This window comes from Pezoporus flaviventris, unplaced genomic scaffold, assembly GCF_033815535.1.
Source record: "Pezoporus flaviventris isolate CSIRO_AGI_PZ_B2104156 unplaced genomic scaffold, CSIRO_AGI_Pfla_v1 ptg000002l, whole genome shotgun sequence".
Lineage (NCBI taxonomy): Eukaryota > Metazoa > Chordata > Aves > Psittaciformes > Psittacidae > Pezoporus > Pezoporus flaviventris.
Genome location: NW_026892550.1, coordinates 92,544,752 through 92,556,526, shown reverse-complemented (window position 1 = coordinate 92,556,526; position 11,775 = coordinate 92,544,752). Strand labels below are relative to the sequence as shown.

Sequence of the window (11,775 nt, the reverse complement as noted above, 5' to 3'; positions counted from 1 at the left end):
GCAGGTTTATAGTCCAGCCTCCGGGAAGGGGATGAAGGTGCTGAGAAGGTGGCCACGTGTCACAGTGAAGCACATGGAGAACAGCAGACTGAAAAGGCAAATAAAAGAGCAATGGGAAAGATGGGATTCAAAGAAGAAAGCCAGGGAAGGACGGAGGGCTTCCCAGTGTGTGAACACTGCTCTGTGGCAGAAGCCAGTCCCTATACAGCCAGGGCTGGTTGCAGTGAAAGGCCAAGAGCCAGCAGTGAGCTCTTCTGTTTAAAGACAACAATGATGACTTTAGAAGAAGAGTCTGACCTGAAGAGGGGTGTAAAGGTCAGGTTTCCCCACAGGGGGAAGGTGTTAAGGCTGAAGACTATTTCTTTCGGTTTCTGGGTTTGTCAAGAAGCGTGGGGCAGTGGATACTAAGCATATGGCACAGGTAAAAGGTGTGCTTGCTGCTTAGTGAGGAAGAAGAATCCAAGTGGCTATTTCTGATGCATTTGTTATAAGAATGAGAAAAGGAACTACTGGAAAAGAGTGTTTTAACGTGAACATCAGTCTTCCAGTCCTCAGCTGCCTCCTTGAGTGGAAATACAGTCACACAAGCTGGAAAGCAACCCCTGCCTTAAGGCTTTCCAAGGCATCTTCGGTCAAGGCAGAAGGGATCTATTTCCTATGAAAGGCCCCTAACGGGTTGGGCACTTGGACTTGCTTTCCTTCATTTAAACCTGGCAAACCTCTGGTAACACCACCTGAGCTGCGTATTGTCCTCGTGCCACAGAGGAGGCTGCTGCTCAACACAGAGCCAGCTCACAGAGCAACAGACCTCCAAGAAACCACAAACCATGGTGGAGGCTGATGGTGGTGGAAGTTTCAGACTGGAATAACCACAGTGCTGGAACGAGCCCCTCTTTTATGGATCTAACACCAGCACAGAGCCCAGAAACAGTGAAGCGGGAGACAAGAACAGAGAAACAGATGGGAGCAATTTATCCTGGCTCTTCTCATGAGCATCTTCCAGGGAAGAGTGATTAGCCTTATTAACTGATTAAGTGACTAATTAACTGATGAACTGAGATTATGGATCAAGGATCAAATGATTGCAAGCAAGTGTATTTTGAGTACTTTTCCGGGAAACGACGTATCTCATGTGCCTTTAATGAGAGCTAGAGGCTGGGTGGTGAAAGGCTTGTGGCTGGGGTGAGAGGGGTCCCAGGTGCAGCATGGCACAGGATACAGGAGGTGCAGTGCCTGGCATGAAGCAGAAAGGGAGACACACTTGTTCCTTCCCCTCTTCCAGTAAATTTGACCTAAATGGGGCAGCAAATCTCATCTTCAACACTGGGCTTTTGTCTTAGATCCTTTCTTGTCCTTGATAAGAAACCAGAAGGTTGTCTGTGCCCACATGCACATTTAACCCACACCAGCCACTTCCTACACACACTCTCCTCTGACCCATGCCTTGACCCAACTCTGACCCCACAAAAGGTAGTTTGAAGGGCTAAGCCCAAATTGCACATGATCTGTCATCTCCGGGAGATAGAAGCAGCATTACATTCTCCTGTAAGCACCTACACAGGCTTCTGAGCAAAGAGGAAGCCGTGGAAGGGAAAGGATTTTGGCGTATCAGTCTATTTGTCATCACTTCTCTTCATTCGTTCCCTAGTCCAGTTTTCTCTTTAGAACTTTTCACTTTTTTTGTCACCATCAACAGTCCCTCTGAGCCCGTTCGATGCAGGAGGGTGAGGGATGGGTGCTGTGGGGGTTACCTGGAGCTGGGCTTGCACTCAGCCACCACCAGCAACCAGTGAGGCAGTTCCAGCACTAATGATGTTTGTCTCCAAAAGGGCTATTTAGGTGAGACAGTTACAAATTGCATTTTATAAACTGTATTTCTATAAGTGGATTTTTTTGCTAGCGGGGAAAAGTGCTTTAATAATCCCACTTCTGATTAATGGCAGGGTGTCTTGGCAAAGGAAAGACTGCTGTAGCTTCAGTTCTTTCTCAAGGAGGAATTACAAGTGGCAAATGAAGAAGAAAATGCACACCTCTCTGCCTGGAAAATATTGATCTATACTCTTCTTAGGTAAAAGATACCCGATAAAATTATCTAAAGAGTTAGATTTTGGCCTCTGGGCAAAAGAGATCTGTAAGCTAGATCCTGCTGCTTTTAGGGGCAGAGGAAACTTCAATTCCTCTGGCACATGAACATCTGTGATTTAACGATTTATTGCCCTCGATCCCTGAGAAAAAATAATATACCAATGCCAGCAGCAGGGATCTGAGGCACATGCTGTACTAAATCACTGGTTCATGGTCTCCCAGAGGGGCAACAGGGCTGAATCCTTACGTCTAGGGCTAGGTCTCCCCTGCAGCAGGTCAAGGAAAGCCATGAGGACAATGCAGAACCTCAAATGCCACGCTGTGAACACAGTGAGGGCAACTGCAATTCCTGTTCTTTGTGCATCTTTACCTCTCAAAGTCAAGTGTTTCCTAACAACCTCTAAAATACAGACAGTTGAATGATCATACAGCTACAAACTGAAAAGTTACCTGCTTTCCTACAAAATCATCGGATAGAAATGTATTTTTATTTCAAGAGGCTGTGTGTGTGTGAAAATTAAGAGGCACAGCATTAAGTCATGTTTTCTGTCCTGACATGTGGTTATATTGATATCCTTGATATCATAGAATCATAGGATAGTTTGAGCTGGAAGGGACCTTAAAGCTCATCCAGTTCCAACCCCCTGCCACGGGCAGGGACACCTTCCACTAGAGCAGGTTGCTCCAAGCCCCATCCAAGCTGGCCTTGAAAAGAAATACTTCTGCCAAGAGAAGTTCCACTTTTCTATGAAGCTTAATCATTGTTTCTGCTGGAGAAGACGCTTTTGACACCTCGCCATCGCCTTTTTGAGCTGCCCTGCTCTCCTCAGACACCAAAATCAATGTTTTCTTCCTCTTTGTGACAGCCAGGTACAAACTGAACATTTTGTCATGTGTCAGCCCCAGCTTTTGTACTTCAAAGCCAAACCCAAGCTTTTTAATCAACGGGGCACATTTACTACCATTAACATCACTCTCTTCCCACTCCTACGCATTTTTGTCGTTAAGCGGTAATTAGCAGGGAGCAGAACTCCAGCAGGTGACACTGTCACCACAGAAGGCACAGCAAAACAGGAGCCGGACGTTCCCGACAGGGGCACACGCCACATGGGATGCAGCTCCACAGCGTCCGGACCCCAGCCGGCACCCCCCGGAAGCTGAAGGACGCGGACACTCAGGTCCGCCAGCGAGGAATGGATCGTTGGGGGCGCTCTCACCCGCTGTGCCTTCTCTAGCCCGCATGTACTGCAACTCTATGGCCACGACGTACTGCGTGCTCTAAGGTGACGCTTTACGGCCGCACAACGCGTTTGGTCGCAGTTAGGGGTTTTTTTTTTTACTTTTACGACAGCGCCGCTTGGCGGCACTCCTGTCGCGCGGCGCTGACGCGCAAGAGGCGGGACGGGGCCACGCAGGCCTCTTTCCGTGCCCGCCGCCGCCGCTTCCGCCGCATCCGGTGCCATCGGGGCCGTAAGGGGGCCGCGCAGGTGAGCGGAGTGCTGGGGGCGGCCCGGGATCGTCCTCCCGTCCTACCGGCACTCATCCGCTGGCGCTGAAGCCCCCGGCCCCGCCCCGGCTTTGCAGCTAGTTCCGGTGGGGCCTAGCTCCCGCCCCTCCCCACACTCGCGCACACAGCGCCGGGCTCCCGGCCCACCCTGGCTGCTCAGCTCGGTGCGGGCCGGGTGCCGGCGTGCCCTCACGGTGTCTCCGCGCCTTGGCGTGTGCCGGGGTAAGGTCGTGGTCCCCGGTGGCCCATTGCAGCGTGTGCGGCGGGGCTGGCCGTGCGGCAGCTGAAGTGTGGGGGGTTTGCTTTTTGTTCCGTCTAGAAGTTTAAAACATGGCGAAGTTCGTGACACCCGTGATCCAGGACAACCCCTCGGGCTGGGGCCCCTGCGCCGTGCCCGAGCAGTTCCGGGACATGCCTTACCAGCCCTTCAGTAAAGGAGACCGCCTGGGAAAGGTACTTCCAGCCATGGGCTGCTGCTGAGCAAGCACTGTGTGTCTCCTGCCCTCCCACCTCTGCATGCTGCCACCGGCTTTTGCTTTCTTACTACCACGGTTGTTCTTCTGACACCCTTCCTAACACATAGCATAGTTGTGGCCAATTAGCAGGGCTGGCAAAAGGGAGGTGGGGGTTGAGAGGCTTAGTTCTGGAGCACACAGCAGTGTTTGCTTCTGCTGCTGAAAGTCCTGCCTAGATAAAACCAGAGGTGGGGGGAACTGTCATACTTATTTTAGAATAGGATAAAATAGTTAGGGTTGGAAAGGACCTTAAGATCATCCAGTTCCAACCCCGCTGCCGTGGGCAGGGATGCCACACGCTAAACTATTTAAGTCTGAACCCATTACCCCTTGTCCTACCACTACAGTCCCTAATGAAGAGTCCCTCCCCAGCATCCTTATAGGCCCTTCAGATACTGGAAGGCTGCCGTGAGGTAATGCTTACTGTGACTGTTTATGCTTGTCCTTAGGTGGCTGATTGGACAGGAGCTACGTATCAGGATAAAAGATATACAAGTACGTGTTGTGTGGTTGCTGCTGCTCATGACTTATTTCCTACCAAGTGTTCTTCAAGCGTCATTCCTGCTTTCATGTCTCACACCCGCTCTGGTGGTTACCTGCACAGCTCAGCAAGAGAGGCCACTCAGACTAGGCAGCATGCCTCACCCTTGCTGGGAGAGCTCTGTGGGGCTCTCCCTCTCCTCGGGGCTTATTCCTGAGTTTTGTACTGCCTCATTGCTGGGGCTTCTCAGGGACGCTTGGAAGAGCAGAAACATGGTGGTGTAAGGCCTGAGTCCCGATGTATGCATCATAAGTGAAGACGGTTGGAAGGAATTTGGGGAGAAAAAAAAGGTCAAACTGTCAGGGATTTTTGTAGTACCTGTTGTCAAGATGCTCTGTTTTATTTCCAGACAAGTATTCATCTCAGTTTGGTGGTGGAAGCCAATATGCATATTTCCACGAGGAGGATGAGACGAGCTTCCAGCTGGTAGATACAGCTCGGACACAGAAAACTGCATACCAGAGGAATCGGATGCGTTTCGCACAGGTAACATGTTGTCAGAAACAGGCTCAAAAGTGAGCTTCAGTGGCACAGGAGGATTTTGCAACTAAAATGTTCTTTTATTTGTTTCCTTTGTTTCTGCAGAGGAACCTTCGGAGAGACAAGGACCGTCGGAATATGCTGCAGTTTAGCATGCAGACCCTGCCAAAGAGTGCCAAGCAGAAGGAGAGGTAAGGCTGCAGATAGGAGCATACCAAACTTGGACTGGAGCGTGTAAGCATACTGTTCATAAATTTAGGAAGTTGCTGTAACAGAACCCACTGGAGCAAACAGTTGGCTGGGAAGAATTTCAGGGTATTTCCAGTTCATTGCGCTGATGCCAGCAGTAGTTACAAGCGTGGGTTTCAAGCTGCTATCTGAGAATTTAGGAAAACGTTTTAGTTGTATTTAGAAAGTAAATGGGGTGTTTTAAAGCAAGAGCATTCCGAAAACTGCATTGCAGTCTTTAGAGATGAAGATGCTTAAAGAGTTGCTTGGAATAAAGAGCAGAGCTTTTAACATCTGGGGTGTCTTGATAACAGACAGCTCAGCAGCTCTTTCAGTGGCTCAGTGCCTAAAAGTGCTGCTCTGTAATTTGGAAGCATAGAAATGGTTGTGGCATATAGGAATCGAGAATTTCTTTTCATGTCTTCTCATATTTGTCATTTTAGAGATCGTTTGCGCTTGCAAAAGAAGTTTCAGAAGCAGTTTGGAGTGAGGCAGAAATGGGACCAAAAATCACAGGTAAACTAACAAGCTTTCTGCCCCCTGCTTTGAGCTCTGCCTGTGCTCGCAGGGCAGCTTCTCTTGCATGAATCCTGCCCGATACCTGTATCTCTGTTTCTCTCTATCTGTCCTGCCTCTGGCCGCACAGCAGAAGCCTCGTGACTCCTCTGTTGAAGTTCGCAGTGACTGGGAGGTAAAGGAAGAGATGGATTTCCCTCGGCTGATGAAGATGCGCTACCTGGAGGTTTCAGAGCCACAGGACATGTGAGTTCCCAAAACAGCTGTTTGCCTGCCTCCTGAACTGGCTGGATTTTTGGAAGGCAAAAGGGCAAGGGTCTCCTGGCCTACTCCAGTGTTCTCACTGAGGTACCCAAAGCAGGGGGAGGTAATGGAGCAGCCAACAGGCCCCCCTTAGTCCTGTGTAGTTTGTGGGTGTTGGTATCTGTAGTGGGGGTATCAAGGTGGTCTTTCTCTTACCTCTGCAGAGAGTGCTGTGGAGCCCTGGAATACTATGATAAAGCCTTTGACCGCATAACAACAAGGAATGAGAAGCTACTGAGGAGCATTAAGCGTATCTTCCATACCGTCACTACAACTGATGACCCAGTTATCCGAAAGGTACGTTTACTGGTTTCTAAAACCCAGTAGTGTGTTTCTCAGCACATGCTGTTGTGAGAGATCAGCTGACACTGTCAGACCAAAGTTAAGGGCAGGAAAATTCCACATCCTGAAGCTTGTAAAGGGATAGAAGCATTAGCTGGTAGCATTATTTTTCTTAGGTCCAAGGCAGATCTAGATTAATACAAAACTAGGAATACTGGCCAAGGAAAAGCTGTCATTCTGGAGAAGTGAGCAGAGCTGTGCTTGAGCTACAGTGGGAAAGAAACATCCATGTCAGAGACTTGGTTCTTAAGGTTTCTCCTTTTGGAGATGAAGAAGGCTTGGAGATCTCTGTCACCTGATCAGGAAAGAGGAGCCATGCCTTTTCCCAACAGGACTCACATTTTGTGATACATTTCTTACCTTTTCCTTGTTTGACTGAGGATTGGCTTGGATTGCTGGATAGTACCTAATGCTTTCTCTAGCAGTTGGTGGTATACCTATTAGTGTAACTTCCTCAGCATGGGAAAAGTGTTAGCAAACCAGATCATTAATTTCTTCTCATCCTTGCTGGGAAAGGGAAAGGTTAAGGTTGTCTGTTCTTGTTGCTGAAACGGATTTCTCCTTCTGTGTTTGTAGCTGGCCAAGACCCAAGGGAATGTATTTGCCACAGATGCCATCCTGGCCACATTGATGAGCTGCACTCGTTCCGTCTATTCCTGGGACATCATTGTCCAGAGAGTTGGATCCAAGCTTTTCTTTGACAAGAGGGACAATTCAGATTTTGGTAAGGAAAAGTCATGAAAGAAATTTCTGTTACAGTAGCTAAAGTTTTCTTTATGCTTTTCTTTTGGAGTTTATTCTGTGTCTCAGCATTGAGACTGAGACTCCTGGAGCAATGTGAATACAGCAGAAGACTTCAGTATTAATCTGCTCCAGTGTGGAGCTAGAGACTCACTGAAGCTGATGTAGTTATTCCCCCAAGTATAACCACTTGTATCTGGTTTTCTTCCCAGACCTCCTGACAGTGAGTGAAACAGCCAATGAACCACCACAGGAAGAGGGCAACTCCTTTAATTCTCCACGCAACCTTGCCATGGAAGCTACCTACATCAATCACAACTTCTCCCAGCAGTGCCTGAGGATGGTAAGGTCGAGCAGTGCTGGGTAGTCAAGCCTGTGAGAGAGCCTCAAGAAGAGGCTTTGTTAAGGCTGCTGTAATAGCACACAAGCATTTTAATTGGCATAAGTACATGACGCTGATGCTCTTTCAGGTTGGAAGGAGGTGGGATTACTTGCTATGAGCAACATGACTTTATTGTGGAAAGATTCTCACCTTTATTCCACAAAAAAAGAAACCCCACTCTTACTGATGAAGCAGACAAGCTTCTGAGTATGCTTAGTGAAGCCAAAGTGCCAGTAGAAGTACTGCTTACAGCGAAGTGACTAATGTGAAAATGAGGCTTCTCATCAGCTCTTTTACTGGCTTAGCATTTTTTATATAAGGGAAATGGGCTTCTGTTGCTGTAAAGGAATATTTATCCCCTAGGGGAGAGCTGCCTTGGGTTTTTAATTCTAACATGCCTTTCTCTTTTGTCCTGAAGGGAAAGGAGAAATACAAGTTTCCCAACCCAAACCCCTTTGTAGAGGATGACATGGATAAAAATGAAGTAGCATCTGTTGCTTACAGGTATCTTGATATTTTTCTGATGCCCAGGTTTGGCAAGGGGGCAGGATGTCAGCGTGATATGGAGAAAACAAATTGAGGGTGTTACTGATAGAAGCTTTGCCATGAGTGGGGTTCCTGGATGTTCTCACAGGACATCCAAGGGGAAAAGGATTTTGCTGAGCACTTGCATAGGTCTGGGTAAGAACAAGAGTCAGAAATAACCTTCTGATTTGTTTGTTGGCAGATACCGAAGGTGGAAGCTGGGAGATGATATAGATCTCATTGTCCGCTGTGAGCATGATGGAGTGATGACAGGAGCTAATGGAGAGGTGTCATTCATCAACATCAAAACGCTGAACGAGTGGGATTCCAGGGTGAGGAAGAACCTGATCCCAAAGCTAGCTCTAACAGCTGCACTGCTGCCTGACCTGCCAGGTACAGCAGGCAAGATGAGATAAACATCTGGTGGTGTCACCCAGGTGGTTATGTTCCACCAAAGGACTATAACTTTGGTGGACAAGCAGTGCTGGTGGGGTTCTCCCCCAGGTGTGAGGTAGCTGGTTTGAACCCTCTTGTCCCAGGTGTTGAGCACAGTAGCCAGTCTGTTCCCATGCTTCCCATGAACTCTTCCCTCACAAGCTTCCCTTCCTAACCAGTGCCACAAACATTGACCAATACCTGTGGTTCACATTACTCCCCTTCCCAGTGCAAGAGCTTTCCTTGCACGTTGCTGTTGGCATTCCCTCACATGATACCATAAGGTAGACAAAAAACTTCCCTGTGTGATGTCAAGGTGGCAGAAGAGATGACTGCTGCTGGCTTCTTAGGCTGACCCTTGCTTTGATTCCCCTCTCAGTATTGCAATGGAGTAGACTGGCGCCAGAAGCTTGACTCTCAGAGGGGAGCTGTGATTGCCACAGAGCTGAAAAACAACAGCTACAAGTTAGCCCGCTGGACTTGCTGCGCGCTGCTGGCTGGATCTGAGTATCTTAAACTCGGGTAAGATGGCGTTCTCACACCAGGCATCTTGCAGGTGCATTTCCCATGAGGTAACCCAGCATGTATATCCAAGAGAACCATCTGCAGAATGAATAATCATAGTATCATCCCATGTTTTGCATGGCCAGAAGGGGAAGGTTTGCAGTGAGCACACTGGCTCTGGTGTGAGCCACTTCCCCTCAGCATCCAGCTGTTGTGTCCTCCACTGTGACTGACCTTTGGAGGTGTCACACATGTTTAGCCATAACATTTCAAAGCATCGTTACATGATTAGGATGATAATTGGGGCTGCTCCGGCCTGGAGAAGAGAAGCTCTGTGGACCTCATAGCAGCCTTCCAGTATATGAAAGGGGCCTACAGTAATGCTGGAGAAGGACTCTTCATCGGGGACAGTAGTGATAGAACAAGGGGTAATGGGTTCAGACTTAAACAGGGGAAGTTCAGGTTAGATATAAGGAAGAAGTTCTTTACTGTGAGGATGGTGAGGCACTGGAACAGGTTGCCCAGAGAAGTGGTAAGTGCACCATTCCTGGCAGTGTTCAAGGTCTGGTTGGACAGGGCCTTGGGTGACATGGTCTAGTGTGAGGTGTCTCTGCCCATGGCAGGGGGTTTGGAACTGGATGGTCTTTATGTCCTTTCCAGCCCAAACCATTCTACTATTCTTTTGCCAACATAGAAATAAATGCAGAGACTGTACTGGCTGTCAGGAATTTGAGATCCTCAGGGTCCTGTTGCTGGGAGATACGGTGGAGGGGTATAGCCACAGCACTTTTTGAAATGGCAGTGTGAAATCAGTTGGGTACATGCTGTGGATAATGAAAAAAAGCTGTCTGCTAATTTGGGTCTGGTGGTTCAGCAGTTCCAGATTCAATCTTTGGATATGGGACTGATGCATTTGCAGCTGCTTAATTCCATAACTCCTTGCTAATCATGTTACTGCTTAATTTTTACCTGTGGGACTAATTCTGCTGAATCTTCTGTACCACCCCATCTGATTTGGGGTGGTGGAAGGATTACAGGTACGTTTCTGGTTGTCACCTTGTAGTGAGGAGATCCTCTTAACTTTCAGTGTTGGGAGTATTAGTTTTTTTGTTTAGCCCAGGAAAGAAAACCAAGGTGATGGTGCTGATTTTCTTGCTGTCATTCTCTTGGCTGGGCTTAATCTCCTGATATCCCTCTGGTTTCTTCTTGCCCTCCAAAGGTATGTGTCCCGCTACCACGTGAAGGACTCTGCCCGCCATGTGATCCTGGGCACACAGCAGTTCAAGCCAAATGAGTTTGCCAGCCAGATTAACCTGAGCATAGAGAACGCCTGGGGCATCCTGCGATGTGTCATTGACATCTGCATGAAGCTGGATGAGGGGAAGTACCTCATCCTGAAGGATCCCAACAAGCAGGTGATCCGGATCTACAGCTTGCCCGATGGCACCTTCAGCTCTGATGAAGATGAGGAAGATGAAGAGGAAGAGGAGGAGGAAGAAGGTTTGTAGCAAATTTGGAGATACATGCTTTAAAGAGATGATCTGGTCTGGGTGAAAAGGGGTGACCTGTGGTGAAGACCCAGTCTAAATGGTGAGATCTGATGAGTGCAATGGCAGGAGAGGAGTGAGGCTGGAGAACCTGCAGTCCAGAGGATGGTATTCAGTGGTGGAGCAGCTGTGGGTGACGCTGGGAGAGCTCAGATGGAGGCAAGAAGAGCTTGACAGTTGGCAAGGCAGATGTCATGCCTTGGTGTGGATGCTAAGTGAGGACTCATTTGGCAGGGGTTGGGGAGAGGACTCAGAGCACCAACTGGGAAAACAAAGCCTGCTATGGGAGCCCTTTGTTCAGTGGCAGTGGGTGGGTGCGTGTTTCTGCTCGTACCAGCATATTTGTTTAGTACAGTTATAGAAACAGAAGTGACTAGGTCAGTGCGTTCAGAACACATGGTGACCCAGGCTGACTGAGGTGTTTCAGGGAAGGCTTCAGTAATGCAACTGGTGAAGCTCTGGTGACTAGCAGGTCCTTGAGGAGTTCCAGAGGGCTGATTGTGCTGCAGTGGGCAACAGCAAAAACATTTGACCCAGAGATCTTGTTTCTGTGATACACAAGACGTCTATCAGCAAGTTTTTGGTGTTTCTTGCAGGGGTGGGAGCTATAGACTTAGTTCCCACTGTGGCATTTTAGGTCTCTGCAGCATTTGTCCAGGAATGTAATTGCACTGTTGTTCTAAATTCATGGTGTTGGCTGACAGCTCTGTTCGGGGGGTGTCAGGCACACGGAGGTGGGATGGATCCCTGGTTCCCTCTCGTTCCTTGTGGTGTTTCCTTGACCAGGTGCATTCACTTCATTCCTGTCTCATCTCTTTCAGAGGAAGAGAGCTGAACCCTGCGGGCTGCCCGAGGAGGGCATGAGCGCCCTGGCCTCCCCCTCTCCCTTCACACCGGCGGTTCGTCGGCGGCACCGCGAGGCAATAAAGTGACTTTGGCTCAGTGTCGCTGCCGTGTCGTGTGTGCGGGCCGGGGCCTGGCTCCAATCCCCTGCGGCGCCTGCCCCTTTAAGCGCGTTGCCCCGCCCACTGTCTCTATTTCCCCCCCGCCCCTCCCCGCACGCGTGGTACGCGCACCGCGGCGCCATGGTGCCGGCGGCGGGAAGCGGCGGCGGCGAGACGTGA

General features: G+C 49.1%; 1 protein-coding gene across 2 annotated transcripts; it reads left to right on the top strand.

Moving 5' to 3' along the window:
- The first annotated feature begins 3,497 nt into the window (after positions 1–3,497).
- Positions 3,498–11,567, top strand: EIF3D (eukaryotic translation initiation factor 3 subunit D). 2 transcript variants are annotated; one of them, XM_061445133.1, is made up of 15 exons: positions 3,498–3,572; positions 3,912–4,045; positions 4,557–4,602; positions 4,998–5,134; positions 5,234–5,319; positions 5,800–5,872; positions 6,006–6,118; positions 6,340–6,472; positions 7,094–7,241; positions 7,471–7,601; positions 8,059–8,144; positions 8,368–8,497; positions 8,980–9,122; positions 10,324–10,604; positions 11,473–11,567. In XM_061445133.1, the coding sequence occupies exons 2-15, from the start codon at positions 3,923–3,925 to the stop codon at positions 11,484–11,486; spliced, it is 1,644 nt and encodes a 547-aa protein (XP_061301117.1). In that variant the 5' UTR covers positions 3,498–3,572; positions 3,912–3,922; the 3' UTR covers positions 11,487–11,567. The 2 variants fall into 2 exon arrangements, with proteins under 2 accessions (XP_061301117.1, XP_061301116.1); XM_061445132.1 differs by having other exon boundaries at positions 6,003–6,118.
- Positions 11,568–11,775: the final 208 nt, after the last annotated feature.

Bases quoted from the DNA above. Each gene is read 5' to 3' on its own strand.
- EIF3D (XM_061445132.1), top strand. From the start codon at position 3,923: ATGGCGAAGTTCGTGACACCCGTGATCCAGGACAACCCCTCGGGCTGG. The intron at 4,603-4,997 runs GTACGTGTTGTG...TTTTATTTCCAG, and splicing joins TCAGGATAAAAGATATACAA to ACAAGTATTCATCTCAGTTT. The intron at 6,473-7,093 runs GTACGTTTACTG...CTGTGTTTGTAG, and splicing joins ATGACCCAGTTATCCGAAAG to CTGGCCAAGACCCAAGGGAA.